A 20,609-nucleotide genomic window follows, 5' to 3' on the forward strand; every position below is an offset into this window, starting at 1 on the left:
TATTTAAATAATTAATGAGTATTTATAAGAAAAAAACATGTGTACAAAACCATGAATAGACAATTTCATATAAAAACAAATAATGCAAGCACAAAAAGTGTTTAACATTGTAAAAATCAAGGAATTACAAAATCAAATAAGAATTTTACAGAGCAAATGGGCAAAAACATTTTTTAAAAAAAATGCTCAATTCTCCATCTTACATAAGATGTTTAAAAAAGTATACTCCATATACTGCTAGTTGTAAATTTAGATTTCTTCAACTTTCTGGAAGAGAAATTTTACAACATATATGAAGAAAATCTTAAATGAAGAAACTTTTTGATCTGACAGTTCAACTTCTATTTTTATTAATCTTGCTTTTTTCTAGCAAAGATCTAGTGTCTACAACAGTAAAGTTAAAAGAACAAAAGAAAAAGGGAAAACAAGGAGGGGACAGAGTGGTACTAGGATCTATCATAATACCCCATGATCCTGCAGGGGTGGGGACAGTGTACACGGCCAGCTCCAAGCTCTCTAACTGCCCAAAGGCAAAAAGAAATGCCTTGTACAAGTCATAATTCTCAGTATCCCAAAGATAAAAATAAGCTATTTGCAATCCTATTTCTAGGAATTTACCCTAAGGAAATAATTCAAGAGGGAAAAAAAGATTTGAGCAAAGTTTTCAAAAAATAAATCACAGGCTGTATGATGGCAAAAAATTTAAAAAACTGTATGTCCAGTGATGGGAGAATATTTAAATGCAGAGTATAACCATATAACAGAATATTATTCAAAATCATAAAGGCTAACGATATACATGAAAAATGCAAAGGGTCTATATATAACAAATTCCTATTTAAAAGAATACACGTGTATATACATACACATACATGAGTCTGTGTCTGAGTGCATGTAGTTACAAGGTGAAAAAATACATCAAAACTTTCATGTTTTATCTATGCATGGCGGAGTTACAGTACTTGAAAAATTAACCAAAGAGATGTAAGACTGGCTCCTGCAACTATCAGTTGAACTGGAAAGGGATAAGGAATGGAACTGCCTAATCATATCAACTGTTTATGAGATAACGAGTAGAGAAAAAGTACCCATAAAGTAGAGAGATTTGAATACAAGAAGTATGTAAAAGGGAGTTTTACCACAACTTAGTATTCTCATTTTACTCAACTTTCCTTAAAATAAATCTGGCCCTTGCGCACCCCTGGCCCAAGATGGACAGTACTGACTAATTGTACAATTGCCACAAACCATGATCACATCTTTGGACAAGATGGGCTTAGCACTTCTTTCTTCCCAGTCCATGAACAATAATAGCACTGGGCACTCTGCAAACTAGGAAACCTAAAGCAATACCTAGTCCTAGGCTGTTCATCACAACTTGCCACTTAATGATTTTTCTCTTAGAGAAGAAATAAATATGATACTCCCGAGAAAAATGGATCATGTACTGTCTCCCCCAGGCACGTTGCCCGCCTACTAGCATTCTGCTTTGCTAAGCTAAACCTACCTCTCCTGCAACTGAAAATGTAAAGAGGAGGTCTTCGAGGCCTGATGACTGTGCAGACTTAGCTGAGGCTGTGGAATTTGTTAAGTCCCTGTCCAGTTGGGGGCTCTGAGTAAGACCCAGGTGAGTGCTTCTGCGTTACCTGGAGGAAATTCTGGCTGGAGATGATGAGTGCCAGCTGGGCACTGAGGTCTTCTGCTTGAGCTTGGCTCCCTCGCACCCCCTGGACCAGCTGAGGGATGTGGTCAGCCACTGCCTACAGGAAGCAATGGAATAAACACTGAGCACAGTTAGAATAGTGGAATTAATAAAAGAGGTTAGAAAATGATCTGAGTGATGTGTTTTTTGTCTGTGCTACCCACTCCAGGGGGTGCCAGTTCCAGGAAGTCCTTAGATTTATGTAGCACGTTTAGCTATCTGGGTCCTTACAGACACTGAACCTCATTCTCTGGGTCTTCTCCCACACACACTCTATCCTGTGATCCCAAAGTTCTCAATACATTCTGCAGAAGATGATTCTCTATCAGGAGGCCTTGAAAGAATATTCCTAATTGCAACTCACATCATCCTGGCTCATAGGAGTTGCAAACTTAGAATCAAAGAACCTACACAATTCATAGGTGGAGAAACTGAACTCGTATGGTCCCATGACCAGAAGAAAGTGAGAGAAACGCTTAGCTAACCACATATTTAAGTGTTCTGATCTCTTACCTAGCGGGCATGCATTTTGTGCAGCAGGTTTCATGTTGTAACAGTCCCCCCTTTCTCTAAGTAGCACTTCTTATTTCTCAAACTGGAAAACCCAAAGCCTAGGGTAAGGGAGAGAGGAGCAGCATTCTGTGAGGCAGGACTGCTGTCAAGTAACTGTCTCTCATGGTGCCTCAGGAGATAAGCCCTTTACCTTCTGTGTCCCTTCCACACTCCCCTCTTCGTCCACACCCTCCAATTAGCAAAGCTCTCAGGAGTCACAGCACCATGGCCATAGTTGCTGATAAAGATCCCTAGTGCATCTTGGCCTGGTGACACATTTTTTCCTGTTCCAGCAAGGGTTAAAAAAAATATTTCCATGGAATTTTCCCCCAGCCCTTTAGGACTGCTGGTTCTAGTAATTTGGTCTACTTTGCCCTCTCCACCTCAGCCTGGTAAATAGTAATACTCTCATTTCCTGGCAGTGACACTCAAGAGACCTATGATCTCCAGTATCTTTACAAAAGAGAGGACAGCAGCTCATCCTGCGGCATTTCCCTGGACACGAGTAACATGTGCTCCCTAAGAAGGGGAAATGCCATTATTCCACCCCTTCTGCCCTAACAGGAAACAAACTCCCCACACCCAGCAGGGACCTCACTCTCAGCAAGACCCCTTCTCTACCCGCAGAGTACCCAAGGACAGTGGGCATGGGACCTTGCATCGCTTAGGCTTTTCCTACTACAGCACATTCAGTCCACAACAGAGGCCTGGCCTTGGAGAACTGGAATCAGGAAGAGAGAGCTCCAGCAGGCTCCCCCTTAGAAGTAAAGCTGCCGTTAAGTAGAAGCAGCAACATCCCTCATACATGAATCATTATTTTACAGAGGAGACTTGAAGGAGGAGAGATTGTACAGTTAACTCTCATAACCCAGGCACAATGAGATACACCTACCCACCCAGCTCCACTGCTAACCGCAGACACGTTCAGGAGACTCCAGTCACACATACTGCCCACCTGACACTGTTCAGAGGTGTCCTGGAGGAACTGCCTCCCTGGGCCCTGAGAGAAGGCAGCAAAGATGTCTACTGCGCCCTTTGCAGTATGCTGGCCTCAAATGAGCATCAAGGCCCAGCCTTGGAAGGACAGAGACAAATGGGCAACAATAAAAGCACCAAAGACCAATGTCACGGAGGCCAGAACACAAAGAAATAAATCCCCAAGGGGGAATTAGTAGAGAGCAGGAAGTGAACCTTGCTAGGATGAGTAAAGACTGAATGTGAAGGCCCGCCTCTCAAAGAGAGCCACTGCGGAAATCAGCCTCCATTACTTATTTCAGAGCCCCGAAATGGTGTTTTCATGGATCCCCTTTGATTTGGTCTCTCAAAAAGGAAAGGAAATGCAGACAAAGGCAATGCTGGAAACAACCATGCATCCTTCCCTGCCCAAACACAGGCCATTCACTTAATGGACAAAAAGCAGATGTGTGTACACCTGGAACATGGGAGCTGGAGCAAACTGGATTAGGGGCTTGGGTAATCTGTCTTAACTGAGTTACTGGAGCACTTGGTGTTCTAATGCTATCAGGGTCATGCACAGCAGACCTGGCCCTGTATGTACCGGAACCTCACCTTGCAGCTCTGGACGAGCTGCTGCTGGGCTGCAGGGTTCTTGTTGGAAACCGCTGCATTTTGGGAGGCAGCAATGGTCTGTGTGGCTGCTGCCGCAGCCTGCTTGGCTGCTACCTGCAGAGGAGATGGAGAGGCAGCAGTCAGGGTTTGCGTGTGCCAACACGCACACATGCACATGCTACATGTCATTTCCACAAAAGGGTTTGCTGCTCGAAGGGAACTCTGAGCACAGACTCTGCCTTTTAAAAACCCATTCTGATCCTGACCTCACAAGGCCTGCTGTCTTCCTTGGGTTTACACTCCCTGAGACAAGGGATAAAGACAGGCATGCCTGAAAGCTCAGGTTCTGATGTTCATTTGTCTTCTTCAAAAAGACATGAGACAATTCCATGATGGCACTGATAAGCAGCACCATGTCTGAATGTTTCAGGAACAAAGAGATATCCCACAAGTGGCACAGGCTGCTGTCTGTGTCAAGCTCAATTGCCGGTGCCCGTGACTTTCCTCTCACAACACTCGGAAGCCTTGGGTCAGAAATGCAGAGGCCTTCCCACCAGGGCAATTAATCGCCTTTATTCTCTTGTCTCCTTCCAAGAACTGCAAGGATAATTTTTCTTCCAGAATATAGCAGACTGCATTTGGGAGGATTCCCCATTAGACAAACAAGTTCTTGGCCTCCAGCCCCTCAAATTTTAGCGTGTCTCCTGTGTACATTCAGGAGAGAAACTGTTTCCTTACATAGTTTGTGCCTATTCCTATTTTCAACTCTTTTGTCAAAATAAATATTCCAAAAAATGACAAAAATATTTCTGCTCATTTCCTTCCATACCTCTCCACCCAAGCCTGACCCCCATCTCCAGTCTTCCCAAGTCCCCATATCCTATGGGAAGCCCTGAAAAAGTCATTGCCTCCCACGAAATATAAACATTTTCAGAGAGAGATACTTCCTAGATGTGTACACCCTTTAACGCCAGGAAAAAAAAGATCCTGGTTCTTCTTGAAAAATGTCTGCATTCTATTCCTGAATGTTAAACTCAGAAAGGATTTTAGCTTTCTGAAGCCATGAACTGAAGCAATTTTTCAAATTGTGTCAATGTCTTTAGAGTACCTAAACCATCAGTGTTGTTAACCTTGATTTGGCTTTCTTTATATGGGCATCACTTTGTTAATTCAACTGTTTTTTTAAACAACCCTTGGCAACCTGAAATGGGCATCCTACAAAGCCAGCCTCTTTCCTGACCTCCAGTCGGTTGACAATTTTTTTCTTAATAGCATTCTGGGCAGCGGCATTGGTTGCTACTCGGAGACCTTCTGCAGCTTCTCTCAGCCTTTGCTGTTGGTCCTCATTCTCTGGGTTGGCTGCAGCCCCCTGCCAAAGTGAAAATAAAGATTTCAAGTGATCCAGGGGGCAGCATGATAGTCACTGAATCCATGACTTCAATATTACTTTTTCCTAACATAAGAAAGTATTCGGAAGGAAAGCTAAATGCTGCAAGCAGTATTTTTATGATAAAGTGATTTTCTCTTGTAACAAAAATTATCTACCAGGGGATGTTTCAAAACTGCATGGCTAAACAGTAAGAAATCCAATGGCAATAATTAAACACTTGAGCGTATAGCCTTTGTTATCCATACAAATTAATTTGCGGTCAGAAACCCATGGGTTAAAAGATGTTAAGATCAATCTCCCCTCTCACCCTCTCTCAGAAATTCATTTTAAGACACAGTAATGATATATACCTCTTCGTGTCACTGCTGAGACATTCTGCAACACGGGTAAATGAGAAGGGCTAAGATTCTAATATAAACACATGGGTGGAGGGAAGGAAGTAGGGGGCAGGGTAGGGGGAAGTGGGGAGGAGAGGCCACATGGGAATGCCATCCAAAAAGACTGTAAGGAAATGTTGTTAAAGAGCATGCCTAGAAATCACATTCCTAGAGAGCCTGAGTTGGAAATTATAGCAAAGTAGAGCTGGTACCCAACTGTACTGAGTTAATGAGAGAAACCTGACATCTTTAACCTGGCAGAAAAAGAGGTAGGCATCATGTTCACCGATCACCACACTTCCCTTGTTTAGCTCCATGACCCTTTTGCTATGTTGCTTTAGTTGAAAGTGTCTCAGAAATCTAAGAGGATTTTATTTAGATGGGTGGGATTCTGAAGGGAAGGCTAAAGGTAATGGAGGGAGAGGACAAAATTGTACTCCACAATAATTCAACAGACTCAAAACACATCCAGCCTTCCTCTCCCACCTACAATAAAAGCAGCAATCAAGATTTTTCCTACAGGGCCTGGATGTTTTGCAACCTGTGCTTGATGTACAAAACAACGGGTTTCCTTCCATGAACACTTTAGGGCAATTATATTCGCTCTTGAGGTAGGGAAGGCAGCGGAGAGCAGCATGCTGATTTATCAAAAATCAATTTTCTGAATGTCCAGGTTTTCCAAATGACTCATTTGCCAAATTTACCAATTTACAAAAACCTATTTCTTTTAACTGTATATAAAAGTTATAGCAATTCATACTTGACAGCACAGTTTTGACATCTGTGACATAATTATTTTGGCAATCCTCTTGAATAGAATGTCCTATTCATTCCAGACTTAACCACTTTTATAGTCTTGATTTTGTGTTTCTAGCAATTAAAAATATCTTACTTCTGCGTTTCACATGTGAAAGGATTGTTTGGGTTGCTTTTGTATTCTTTTCCAAGTTTATTTTAAAAAGTCACTATTTTTCCTGGGCACTGGGTATTTTTTAAGTCACTCCTTTATTTATGCCTCAAGTGACAAATCAACCTTAATTTTATATTTTAAGCACCTGGGAACCAACATTTCTGGATTCCATATTCATGAAGATACTTTGGATCCTTCCACAGCAATATCTTTTTTTATAATGTGTATCAGATATGGTGTACTAATCTTAGCCTGAAATCTTAGTTACTGATTATGAAATATATTTTTATCTATACATTAAATATATTCTTTGGAAGTCTAACCATCACATGTTCTTTAGCTTTCAACAAATTAGGCAAATTAAAATATTGTCACAAAGTGACAACTTTTAATTAAAAGTTAAAAGAATTTACAAAAACACTTAATATTGTCCCATCTCATATAAATAACCAAAAATTACATAAATACTTAGAAGAAACAAGTTTTTGGTAACTTGGTAAATTCAGTGAATTGGCCTCATGAACAGTTACATCAAAAAACAAATATGTATATTGGTCCTGGATCAATCTTTTTGAGTTTTAATTTTCTCATTCGTAAAATAAGCAGTTAACTAGATTTTCCCTATGGTTCTTTCCAGTCTAGCAAGTAATTTGTTGTGAACGTGAAGGTTTGCGTGAAATAGTTGTATGTAAACTTAGAAGGGAAAAAAAAAAAAGGAACTAGTAAAGCCTTAAAACAACCACTATACAAAACTCTAATACATGCATTTTTGCTAAAAGAGGGTAGTTAAGAGCACAGCTTCTTGGCTGAAACAGGGATGGGGCACAGAGGAAGGAAGTTCAGAACCCTTGAGGCATCTCTGAACAATCAGTCCCTTAGGTAACACGGTGGGGAGTTCAGACAACAAAGGTCCTCTAAGTGGTTCACTGCATGTCACAGTACATTGCAAGCGAAGTAATTCAAATACTTGGTTGAGATTCTCTACTACCCCGCTGGAGACCAGGAAGATAGGACAAGGTGGAGAGGCATTTAATGAATCTTATGGGCACAGAAATACATTTAAAATGTTATCTTGGGGGCAGGAAGTTGAAGGTGATTTTTATTTCCTTTTTTACACTTATCTGCATTTTCTATTAATTGTACAAGAAAGATGTGCTAGATGCATAATTTAAAAACCAGAAAAATATACCCCTACCCATTTAAAACAGTTCTCCCCTAGAGGTATGTATCAGAATATCCCATAGAATGGTCCCACCAGTGACCTTGTGAATCAGGATCTTTGTGGTAGACATGAGGCTTGTACATTTTAATGTTTCACAGGAGGCTCTGAAACAGACTCCTGGTTAAGAATCATTGGCTTTTAGAAGTATCATGCCATATAGCACAGCTGTCAAAAAGCACAAAGCTAACTTAACTCTTTATTCAAATCCCTATATAATATTTAAAATTGCTCCTGGGATTTGAAGAACAGTGAAGTGGGAAACACTCTACTATGTAAAATCTTAACAGGAGTTTAGTTGAGAAGTCAAATGAGGACATAACATTAGGGCTGCAGGAAGAAAACAGGTATAGCTGAATTTACTGTTGAAAAATCTCAAGTTGAAATTAACCTCCACTTTCAATGTAGGCGATGGGATGACTCTATGGAATGAGAGTGCTCGCTAAGCAGGGTCCTCTGCTGTGTACGGCTGAGTCAGCACCACACCTCTGAAGAGTGTCATTCAGATGTGCAATGACCTTAACCGCCTGAACAAAGTTAAATGTCACAAAGCCATATAGTTTTTAAAAAAACAAAAAAGCGCTCTCAGCTGACCATCCTCTCTCTTGAAGGCATCTTCCAAATCCTCACACTTGCTAGTGCTCACTTTTCAAATAAACAAACCCCACGTGATACCTTCGCAGCTTCCACCATGCGAGCAGTGGAGTCAGCCAAGAGTTTTGCTGCTGCCAGGAGCTTCTTTGAATTCTCCATGTCGATTTCAGCTTCTGCATCTGACCTCATGGCATTGACGAGGTCTGAAGTAGCCTGGGCCAGGACCCGGGCCTGACGTACCATCTCACCTAGGGGACAGGACAGAGGATGCAGTCCATTTGTCTGCTTTCCAAAGGTCTGCAAAACCTCGGGAGCCAGTACAGTCTGGTCTCTAATCCTCTGGGCAAGCAGGACAGAGAGAATTGAACCTCCAAGCTCCACTCCTAAGCAATGTATGCGAATGAGATGCAGAACTGAAAACATTCCCTGGGGCTGCCAGGAAGGTACCCCCAAACACATCCAAGTTTAACCTTGAACTATGAGGGATAAACATGATCCAAGTAGCCAAAGAGGAGACCTCTGTAAAGAGAAAGTAAGGAACAAAATTATGTGGATTTACTTTGGAAATACTTATTTAGAAAATAACGTTTACTTCACTTTGAGAGCTGCCTACATAAAAGCCCCTATAATAAACTCTTTAATAGGCATAGAAAAAATTTTTAAATTTTGGATTTGCATGCTACCTAACACCAGATGAGTAATATCACATAATTCACTATATTTGTGCCATTTGGCTCTAATAGGAAGCACGGACCCCAGTTTCATGCTCAAATGCTCACATGTGCCTTGTTTTCTCTGTCAATTCCCTATCAATTTTCCCTTTGCTCACCCTTTTCTTCCCAGCAAGGGCTTTGATCTTGTATTATTGTTTGGTCTTATTGTGCCTGTGACTTTACTAAAGTCTATCTCAACTTCCATTTGGAAGTGGGAAGGGTAACATTAAATAAAATGACTCAAATATAAGAGATTTCTTTCTCTCCCAAAGGTCATTTGAGAAGCAAGCTGGAGCAATGTAACATTAAGAGGGTAAGAGAAAAGCTTTTATACAAATAGAGATGTGCTAAATTCACTGTGGTATCTTGCATTGGATTCTGGGACAGCAAAAGGACATCAATGGAAAAACTGACGAAATCCAAATAACGTCTGTAGTTTGGTTAACAGTAATGTACCTATGCTAACCTAGTTTTCACAAAATGTGCCACGCATTAGGAATGATGTTAAAAATGGGGGAAACTGAGAAAGGTATTTGGGAAGTCTCCGTATTATCTCTGCAACTTTTTCGTAAATCTAAAAGTATTCTAAAGTAAAAGGATTGTTTTCAAAAACAAAACAAAACAAATCCAAATATGTGGAACATTCCTATCTTGTTAAATCATTTAAGGACATAGAAGAAAGAGCACAAGATAATGTTCTTAAAAAAAATACTTGTTAAAAAGTATTGTTCTGTGCTGGCAAGAAAATAGAAAATGGACCTCTTACAATCTACTGGTAGGGCTGAAAATTGTGGATCCTTTCTACAGAGAAATTTCATAAACATATTTAAAATAAAAAATGTACGTACCTATTGGCCCAACAATTTCACTGATGCAATTTCACCCTACATACGTACCCCCAAACTAAACTAAAATATTTTTACAAGAATTCTTATCGTGGTATCATTTCTGTAAAAGCAAAACAAAAAAAACTTGGAATCCACCTACATATCTATTAAAAGATAATTGGTTAAGTAAATTATGCCTCCAAAAAACAGAACACTATGGTGCCGTTGAAAAAAATATGTAGGTTGACATGGAAAAAGTTTCTAACATATATGAAGTGGAAAAGGTTGTAAAATAGTATACATAATACAACTTCATTTATACAAAAATAAAGACGGTGACACTCTCTCCCTCTTACACAGATGTTTCTGGACAGATAAAACAGATACTGGTAAGTGGTCAATTCTGGGGATTTAGATGGCATAGTGATGCAATGGGTCCAGAGAAACTTACTTTTCAATTAACAGGTTGAAAAGGTATATTTCATATATTTTTAAATTTACTGTATATTGTTTTGACATCTTAAAAAACCTTTCTGCTGGAGAGAGAATGCCTCTCCTAGAACTAGCCAATTGCTGGCGACAGCAAAAGGCCCCACTAGGAGCACGCCTTTGATATGCAAACTAGCAAACTCAGAGCCATGCTTTCTTTATGTGGCTCAGACACCCAGAAGGCAATTTCCCCTGCCTGAATCAACCCAGGGCCAGGCACCAGGTAAAACTGTATGTTACAGAGGTGACCACCACTACAACTCAGAGCTTGCCAAAATTATTTAAACTAGCCAATACAAAACTGTTCACCCCGCCCTGACTTGCATTTCCCCAGGATTTGTCAATAAAGGCTGAGGTCTGGTCCTTCCCCTCATTCCTGACCACCCTGGTGTTTTCCCCTGTGACCCTGTGTGGCATGCAAAGACCTCCTCTAGGGGACTCATAAGTTCAATAAACTTCATCCAGAGCCTTGTTCCTGTTTCCTTCTGTGGCTGCTCCAACTTTACCATGCCATATCTGACATGTGCATTCTTAGAACAAAAGGGGTTGACTGTGATTCTAAATTATAATAAAAACCTGGTTAACTTTGCCGAGGTGTTTAAGTGTGGCTGTGGAAGAGCACATGAAGAGTCCTTTATCTTTCTCTGAGCCTCAGTGAGGAAGTCTTTGACAGGCTGATGAGCACTTGCCCTGGAGTCACCCAGGCTGCTTTCCCCTTTCCTATGGGTGATCACCACCGTCAGGGAACCCCAACCACCCGCTCACCACCCAGTGCCTCACCAGCGTCGCCCATGGAGCTGAAGATGCTCTCAGTGACACACATGATGGTGTCAGTGGCCTGGTCGTAGCGGCCGATGGGCTCGCCTCGGCTGGCAAATTGTCGCACGTGCTGCAGGAGATCGTGCAGGGCCTGGCTGACCACACTGGCCGCTGCGCTGACCTGCTTCAGGAGCTCGCTGTCATCAGTGGCTGCCTGGCAGGCACGGACGCAGTTCTCCACCGAGCGGTCCACCAGCTTCCCCGCTTCAATCAGCTGTTCCTGGCACACGGGGGAGCTGATGGTGGGGCTCACCACCTGAAGTGACACAGGAGCGGGTTTGGGCACTGCAGATGACTCCTGGTCCCCAGTGTGCCCAGCATTGCCATCAAGTCCCTTCATGCTCAGGGCCTCAGTTCCTTATGTACAGGACTAGAGATGTTACTAAACCATTGCTGAGGTTTCTCATACTTCACTATTTTACATTCCTTGTGATTTTAGATGTCCTGCTCATTTATATCTTCATTAGTCATGTACGACAATTCATACTAATGATTACTTCCATAGAGAGAAATTTCTGATATTTGCCAAGTATACCACCTTCTTTTTGGGATCCTCTGAAGTGAGTCTTGTGAGCTGGGATAAGATGACTCCTGAAAAGAACTGTACTTCTTTTTCCAGAGACATCTGGAATTCTGCCTCATTGTACTTTAAAGAAAGGGGGGCGGGGTTGTCAGCTATGTGTAGATCCTAGCAAGGCAGACAAGGAAAGCAAGAGACCACCAAGGACACCTCCAATTGATGCTGCAAACCCTACCATAGGACATGAGATGCCAGGCAGAGCCAGATCACAGATTTACACAACGTGATACATCAGCAAGTCCAGAAACAAACATTTCCTGTCTTCTGATGCATCATCATGGAGACACACGTGGTGGAATGGAAAGGGTACTTGGGGTTGGAAAGACCCGAGTTATAACCAGTTTTGCCACTTACTACTTCTGTGGCACTAAGCTAACTCACTAACATTTGAGGGCCTCAGTTTCTTTCTCAGTTAACTAGGGATAATGGTGCTTAATTTGCAGGATTGTTAGGGAGACTTAATGAGGTGATATATGACACACAGAGTGTGTACACCCTGGTAACAAATGACATCCTCACTCAGATACTGTGCAGTATAGAAAGGGCCCCCATAAACTCTGTGGATTATTCTGGAACTCCTTTATAAAGTTGTACCCCACTATGCAAAAACTTTTTGTGCAGGTGTAAATAAGATGCGTTGAGGAGACATAGCAATTTGCATATAGAAATAGATTAGAGAAAAGTAGCAACTGCCTGAGGACTTGGGCAAAGAACAAATGATTAGGGCAGAATTAGGCAGCTTATGCTAAAATCCTATCATATCTCCTAAAAGATGACACCAGAAGCAAGCTCTAAGTCTCTATTTTAACAGATTCTGCCCTGCTTCCCCAAATGCCTGAAGGCAGATAAGAGCATGTGACATTTTGTAGAAAGGGTTGGGTGGCCAGCTGGCTCACCTTGGCACATGCCACCAGCTGGGAGGTGGAAAGGGCACACTGGGTGGCAGCAGCGATCACCCTGTTCTGCAGGACGGTGTCTTCAGCCACTTGAGCAACGTTCTTCGCCTTTAGTACCAACATGGCAGCAGCATTGGCAACAGCTTTGGCCAAACTCATTAAAACATCCTAAGAAAGGGGAATCAAAGACTATTCATTTATTTTTATTTTTTTTCTAAACACCCTTCACATCCTGAAAATAACATGTGGCATCCACCATATACATTTTATTAAAATTCCATTTGATTTTTATTCCTTTAGCACTTGAGAATATTTTTTCACTTATTTTTTGAAATGTCAACTTATTCTTAGAGGTAATTAGGGAAGGAGACTTGCACTCTAATAATAGTCTCCTATACGTCCATTAAGTAGCATAAGTTTAAATCCAAAATAGGTTAATTTGAGGGAAGGGTGTTTATTTTAACCACAGATTCACATTCATGCACTTTTCTAACACTGAGCCTTGACCATGTCTCTTGAACATATATGGTCAATGTGGTGGATCAGGAGAGGCTGAAAATATATCCAGATGCCACAAATACCATGTGCTGTAGGAAGGTTCTAATTCATGGCCTCCAAGTCATCATGCCCCACAGTAACTTGAAAATTTATCTTCTGGATTTTTGTTTTTGTTTTGCACAAGGTTCCAAGTGATCATAAGAAATTGAGTCACATCTCTGCCTCCAGAGGGCAATGTTGGACATGCACAGACACATAGCTGGCACCAACATCTACAGCTCAAAAGCCAAGGAATGCTCTAAACTTGAGTTATTCTCAACATTCTGCAGCCTTCTGGATAGGAATTAAATTATATTATGGAGAGCAGAAAGGGAGCCTACATAAATAAACTAGCTACAAGACAATCTGACTGAAGATGCAGGGAGCCCAACCTTTAAAGACCAGTTTATGCTTCGATGAAAGGCATTCTGCCCACAAGATGGAGAATCCTGTGATTTAGTTTACTAGATTTGTCACCCATCTGTTTAACCTGGAGAATACCACTATTACATTTAACTTACTTCTTTGCTTTTAATATTGAAAGCAGTTTATTTGATTTGGAAATGCATTCCCAAACATAGGAGCCCTTTTCATTTTGAACAAACATGTCAGGGCTTTTCCTCCAGAGGAAATGTGGTCAGAAATCTTTATTAATTCATCAGATAATAAAAAGCACTTTTGATTTTAAATGCAAAGGGCACCCACAGAGTCTTTATAATGAGGTATTTTATGAGAAGATATATTAGAAGGAATGTTCAGCCTGAACAATTTTACACAGAGCAAAGACTATATGCAATCCAGACAAATCAGAAACCCACAAATCTCCCAGGTAAGCTGATTTTAACATGGACAAAAACCAAGTGGTCTCAAAGGAAGAGTGTAGTCCCTTTTTTTTTTTTTTTTTTTTTTAGGTCTGTGATGTTTCCTGGATATCCAAGGAAAAACTAAAGCCTGTGGAGCTAAAAGTTGAAGACGCCTTTGGGGTCTGACTGGCCTTTTCTGCCATACCACCTTTAGGAACTGCTCCCAATATACCCTGCAAAGTTATAGTTCTTGGACATCTACCTCAAAGCTCAGTGAAAACACAACTTGAATGCAACAAATTATTAAAAAGATTTCTAAAAATAACTTCTCAAAGTAGGTCGTAGTTCTTCATTTGACAGGAATCCACCTTTTCACATAGGGAGCAGGATTTGGTCATGTAGAATCATGACTGTTCTAAAAGGCTTTCTTAGAATTGTTTAAAGAAATCCAGTTCCTCCTATTAATTTGGTCCAAAAAAAATATAGTTAGACAAAGAACGTGATACTACAGCTATAGTTGCTGACAAGGCCTTTGTCAAACTTTTCAACAAGACCACTATTATGTAGGCTGTGTAAAATAAATCTTTGTTAACTCTGGGAACATGCAGTACATTGAGAACCCAAGAAAAGCTCTGAGATAGGATCTCAAGAATCAGAAAAATAGAGTAAGAAATCCAATGTTAGTAAGCCAGGGGATACCCGTGACTAGAAGAGGTTGCAGGATCACCTTACTGCGCTGGTCTTTACCTAGAGACCGGACAAAAATGGAAACATTCAAGTCAGGCCTTTTGCTGGTAACAAAGACTACATAGAACCATCACCCTGAACCCGAGCCTGCCTGAGTAGAAACAAACATCAGGAAGCAGACTATGTACTCATATGCAATGAAAACAACCTGCCAAAGGAAAAAAAATGTAAAGCTTTAAAAAATATAAGGATACATGAGATGTCTTAAGGAAGAATTATGACTTGCTCCTCAATTTTGCTCAACACTTTGGGCAAAGCAATATTTTCTAGGAAAGTAAATTGAGCACTTCAAGAAAATTAAGCCTAGTAAACCAGCAGCTGAGTCTCATGCTTAGCATTTACTAAGTAGGTACCTGCCTACAAAGAGCTACCTGCCCTAACACAAACGTAAAGGCCAATGCAAGGGCGGTTAGGGGATCAGGAAGGGAAAGTCAGGATGGGGACAAACAGCTTGGGTCAAGTGGGATATATCTGTGTGGTGTGCATTTAATTCTGATGAGAGTGACGTCAGTGCTGGCCATCTCAGTGTAGAAATGGCTCCCAGGAACACTGCCACCACCCATCACGGGCGTGACATGAGTGTCTTACGGCATGGCAGGATATGAATGAGTCCTATGGCCCCGGTGCCACCGGTGTGTGGAGAATAAAGGAAAAACAAGCACATCTATGAACGAAGGGGTAAGTTTCATGTCACACAACAAAATGTTCATGGAAAAATTCTTATTATCTGTCAATTCTATTTTCCCATGAACTTTTTGAAGTACCCTCATATGATTACATCTTAGTGTATCCAACACATCTTGTGCTGATGAAGTTTGGTAATTCCTCGTAAAATGGAACACAAAATTGCCACCTGGGAAGCAAGTAATCTGAATGCCAGTGGAAAGCTGAATGGTCTTTTTGTTATTATTAAATATTACAAAACCATTGCCAAATAAAGAGATGGTCAAAGATGGTGTAGCCAAAAATGCAGGGGAAAAAGGTGCATAGGGGTGTCAGGCAGTTAATAAAATCATTATGTAAATTTTCCGGATGTGGTGATATTTGTGGTATTCTTATAAGTTTGTAATTTGTTGTGATCTTGTCTCTTTACATAAACATTTAGCTATAGATTTATATGCTACATTAAAAAATCATAATTTGGAAACAAAAATTTTAAAAAGTCAAGATCGATGAAATTCTGCAGAATTCCCAAACCCTGAAATTGACACAGAATTTGGAAAAGGGAACCTGGGTTAAAACTGTAACACTTTAATTAGAATGTATTTATATGTTACTTGCAAAATTAGAGACTTAAGAGACTTAAGACTTAAGGGCATCAGCCCACAAGTACAGGAGAAGAGAGGCTCATCCTGGCTTCAACTAGCCACAGCAGGCCTTGGCAACCATCTGTGGTGGCTGGGGACGGAGGCAAGGAAGCAGAGATCTTGTCGAGCCACAGTATGGCGAGGCTGGCAGTGCGTCAAGCCAGCTGCACACAGTGGTTGCAGCTGTTCACCAGAGGACAAGCAGCACATGCCCCTGCTATTGAAAAAGAAGGGTCACATGAAAAACTCCATCACACTTGTGGTTTTGGATAAGACATGGAAAAAAGAACCACCTCTGAATACAAAGGAAAGCCTATATAGTCTCTGTGTTTGTGACTTGTGTGTACATGTGTATTTGGCATGGGAGTGCATGACTTTTCATGCTCATATGTGAACTCAAGAACGATGCCATTAAAAACTCCCCCAAATAGATAAAGCAAGACTGGCCAGGAGCTGACAACTGTGGAGGTTAGGTGGTAGATACAAGGGGGTTCACAACACTATTTTCTCCATTTTTATGCTTACAGAATGTCCAGCATAATGACACACCCCCAGAAGCGCTAAGTAAGTACTTTAAGATGATGATGCATGATGTAAGTGAGATGATTTTCCATTAAAATGATTTTTTTTTTAAATTAGCACAAAAGACTTCACTCCCAAGATAATCCACCTTGATCTTACTGACAGCTCAAGGAAGATTTGGTGTGTTCTCTATTACATTCTCCCTCTCAGGTCTAGACCATCACTTAGACTCCTTCCCAAGACTGTGAGGCTGCGAGTGTCTTACTTGGAATCGCTCATCAGTCTCATTCTCTCCAATCTGTCTCAGAAGATCCCCACTTGCTTGCCCAATGCTTCCAGCAGCAGTCAAAACCGTCTGGCGAGGCTATGAACAAAGAACACACCTTGATTAGAAAGAAAATGCACTTTCTCTACAGTGTCCTCAGATATGGCAGTGCAGGAAGAAGAATCCCATGAGATTGGCTCCTCTAATACATAAATGAGAATCTTGGGTTGTCTGCCAGATAGGACACACAAACATCCTGGTGAAATCTGTGCAAGGAAACACCCAATGTCTCACAGACCAGCAACAGGTAGAAGAATTTGCAACTTCCAATTAATGAGCTTCGTTCAGCTGGTAAGAAGGTGATATGTGTTACAGGGGAATTAGGGTGTAAACTTGTATCCTTTTAAATGTGTATTAGTCATATGTGTTAAGTTCCTGGGGTTACATCTAAGCAAGTACCCTTGTGGGGTAAGCTTCCATACCAAGAGCTCAACCAATGATGAAGGTTGAACAATAACTTCTGCACCAGTTCAACAACTCCAAATACTACTGCACGGTAATACCCCTGTCAGGATAGAAGGAACAGGGCAGGAAGCAAGAGCCCCTGGTCCCCAAAGGATGCACCTGTCGCATCAGAACCAGATTGGCTGCTTGCCCCTAGAGCTCACCTCTCCAGAAGTAGGCTGCACAGCTTTCAGCAAGTCTGACACTGCTCCAGCAAGGGTCCTTGCAGCTCTCAGCAAGTCCTCCCCACTGCCCACCTCATCGTCCATGAGGGCTGCCAACAGCTTCACACCCTTGGACATCTCCGTCAAGTTGGAAGAAATAGTGGTGATCGCGCATCCCACAGCTGTGTAGTCAGTGTCTGCAGGGTCACCTGGGACAGAGAAGGACCATCACCATCAAAGGGGGCAGTGAAGGGTGAGGAGAGCCCACGCTGGCAGGAGTTAGTGGTCCTGGTGAGAATTTTCAAAACCCACGTTGGCCGGAGCTCATCCCCTACCATCCCACAGGAGGAGACACAAAGCTCTGCATGAGCACGGTGAGATGCAGCTCTCCCTGTCTCCAAGGTGACTTCAAGAAGGTCCTTTCACCTGGAAGCCTCACACATTGAAATACCGAGCACAAGAACCTTTAAAATTCCAAAGGAAGTCTCGGCATCCTATCCCCCTTTTCATTAGGCCCCTGTCAGCAGCTCAGAGGGACAACTCTGCTCCTGAAACAATGATCCGCTTAGGGTAAAGCCAAGGTCCTTCCTGGCTCTCACTTGACAATGCAAGGCTGGGAGTCTTACTACCAAGGAAGAAACCACTGCTGGACACTCAGCGAAGGCCTGTATGCTGGATCTGTCCATTCAAAACCATTTTGGACTGTAAGCTCCCGGAAGGGGGAAACTAGCTCCACACACTTTGAAGTTTGTCCAGCATGTTGATGAACAATGAGAAACGCTAAATAAGTGTTTTTTAATAATGATACAGGATATAGACAAAAAGGAATAAGATGTTCCTTACATTTCTCCTGGGTCATTGAGAGAAAAAGCCTGAAGTATTCCAAGTGCCTAAAAATAAGACTATCCTCATAATATGAAAAATCTGTCATTTCAATCAAAGAATAAGACACAAATCCACAATACACCACAAATCCCTCAGGGACTTACCAGCCGTGAGGTTAACAACTGAAGCCGTTCCAGCTGTGATAGCATCAACTTGCGAGTGGATCTCATGTTTGGACTCGTCGACTTTGTTCTGAACCCATACCCTAGATGCCTGCAAAGCCAGACAACAGCATGACACAGTGGCAGCACAGAACTACTGGGAGACCTGAGAAATTGTGCCATAAATCGAGACCAGCATTTTGGCTACACTCTTCTTATTAGAACGGCATTGATGGGGCCCTTAAGTCATCTTAAAAAATATCTTTAACAGGCCTCTTGCTTGTTCAGAGATGCTGAATGACATGTAAACTCTCCCTGTATCTTATATTGTTTTGGTTTTTTAACTTTTAAGATTGTAGGGAAAGTGAAAGAAAATGGTCAGGGCCCCTCAGATGTTCAGAATCTTGCTGAACATTTGATATAAATACGCACATGCGCCCAGGTGTTCTTTGGTTATTGTCTAATGTAATTGTGCATGTGCACCCAGGTGTCCTGGGTTATGGACTTAAGTATAAAGGATGAATGGCTCTGATTCAGAGCACCCCCACCCCCTCCCCCAGGGGGGCCAGAGGGAGGCTACCACTGCTGCTGGAGGCTATTGCTGCAAGCTGTTGCTGTTAGTGTCCCCAGGATGCCCCAAGAGGCCACTGCTGCTTCTTCTGCTGCTACTGCTACTGCTGAGCACTGAGCTCGTGTCGTCTGCCAATGGCTCCCAGGATCTTTCTCAATTACCTAGCAAGGACATGCGTGCCAGGATCTTTCCCAATTACCTAGCGTGGACCTACTTGTGAGGGGTCTGGTAACCCAGCCTGTACAATGGGTTTGAAGGGTCTGAGCCCTAGCCCTGACCATACAAATGGAAACTTAGTATAACTAAAATAATGAAACATTTTGGCTTTGGTTATGAATTGCTTAACAATACAATTGGCTACAATGGCAGGAGTCTGACAAATGCCTAGTCATACAATTAGCATAGCTATTGCTGTAACCCTATAAAGATCTTAGGGACAAAGACTCTATATGGCTTTATTCAGGTAAGTTCAACTGGAAAAGAGGAAGAAAAATGTTTCATAATAATACTGCATATTAGCACTAATAGTTGTTGCTAATTTTCACCTTGCTTTTCAGGGAGCAGGGTTAGAATTTGCGTCTTTCTGCTCACAAGTATCGCTTGCATACAACCACCCTGAAGACAAGTGTCATGCTCATGTACATGCGGCACCTTTCCTGGTGCGATTGGGGGATGGATCAAGACCCCTGTTCTGGATCCAGCTCCACCACTAATAGGTGATACGACCTTAGGCAAATTATATACAGGTTCTGTGCCTTACATTTCTTCTACTGCAGAAATTCAATAGTTTTAAAAAAACTTCCCAGCTCTTACACTTTATTTGAACCTATAAATAACAAGTTCTCTGTTTTCTGGCATTTCAGGGCTTAGCCAATAACTGATCATTTATATTGGCGAGGAACGTGCTGATCTACTTCCCAAAACATCCCCAAAATATTAATCTAAATTCAAGATGTGTCTGGCACTAATATTTTATTGCATTCTAATTCTTTGAAAATTGGTGAAGCAGGAATGTTAAATCCAAATATCTTAACATTCTACCTTATAATTGTACTGGACATGGGAGTCTGCCATACGTACTATCACTCTGAAGTCCCCCAAAGCAAAACATTTAATGATTTCAAGTACTTAGGAGAAACAGCACTGAGGATACTGACTGGCAAGCTCCATGAACACAAGTATGTAAATGAAAAACAAAGCATTCGGGGAGAATTAGGAGGGCAGTTATCCCAGCTGGACAAGATGAAGCTACAAATTGTATCTTGATTCTGGCCCCTGTGATGGCACCAGTGAGTCCTATAGCAGTGGTTTTCAACCCTGACTGCCCATTAAAATCACCTGGGGAGAATAAAAAATACTGTTACCAAGGCCCCACCTGCAGTAGAACTGATTTATTTGGTCTGAGTTGGGGCCTTAGGCCTTGCTTTTAAAGCTCCTCAGGTGATTCTAATGTGCAAAGCAGGGTTGAGATCAACAGCACTAGCCAGTGCTTTCAAACTTTAATGTGCACACAAAGCAGTTGGGAACTTGCCTAAAATGCAGATTCTGCACTTCTCACAAGACCCT

At 41.7% G+C, this 20,609-nt stretch overlaps 1 protein-coding gene across 14 annotated transcripts in view; it reads right to left on the reverse strand.

Annotated features, from left to right (window-relative positions):
• Positions 1-20,609, reverse strand: part of TLN2 (talin 2) — a 410,967-nt gene that overhangs the window by 114,933 nt on the left and 275,425 nt on the right. For all 14 annotated transcript variants that reach the window (XM_063091965.1, XM_063091964.1, XM_063091961.1 and 11 more), the window contains 9 exons: positions 18,476-18,584; positions 17,487-17,695; positions 16,819-16,917; positions 12,638-12,805; positions 11,123-11,417; positions 8,395-8,561; positions 5,064-5,192; positions 3,824-3,937; positions 1,647-1,760 (listed from right to left, as the gene is read on the reverse strand). In XM_063091965.1, the coding sequence (XP_062948035.1) occupies positions 1,647-1,760; positions 3,824-3,937; positions 5,064-5,192; positions 8,395-8,561; positions 11,123-11,417; positions 12,638-12,805; positions 16,819-16,917; positions 17,487-17,695; positions 18,476-18,584 (1,404 nt within the window). The remainder of the gene's footprint in view (positions 1-1,646; positions 1,761-3,823; positions 3,938-5,063; positions 5,193-8,394; positions 8,562-11,122; positions 11,418-12,637; positions 12,806-16,818; positions 16,918-17,486; positions 17,696-18,475; positions 18,585-20,609) is intronic.

The sequence above is a fragment of the Cynocephalus volans genome, chromosome 3 (genome assembly GCF_027409185.1).
Source record: "Cynocephalus volans isolate mCynVol1 chromosome 3, mCynVol1.pri, whole genome shotgun sequence".
Taxonomy (NCBI): Eukaryota; Metazoa; Chordata; class Mammalia; order Dermoptera; family Cynocephalidae; genus Cynocephalus; species Cynocephalus volans.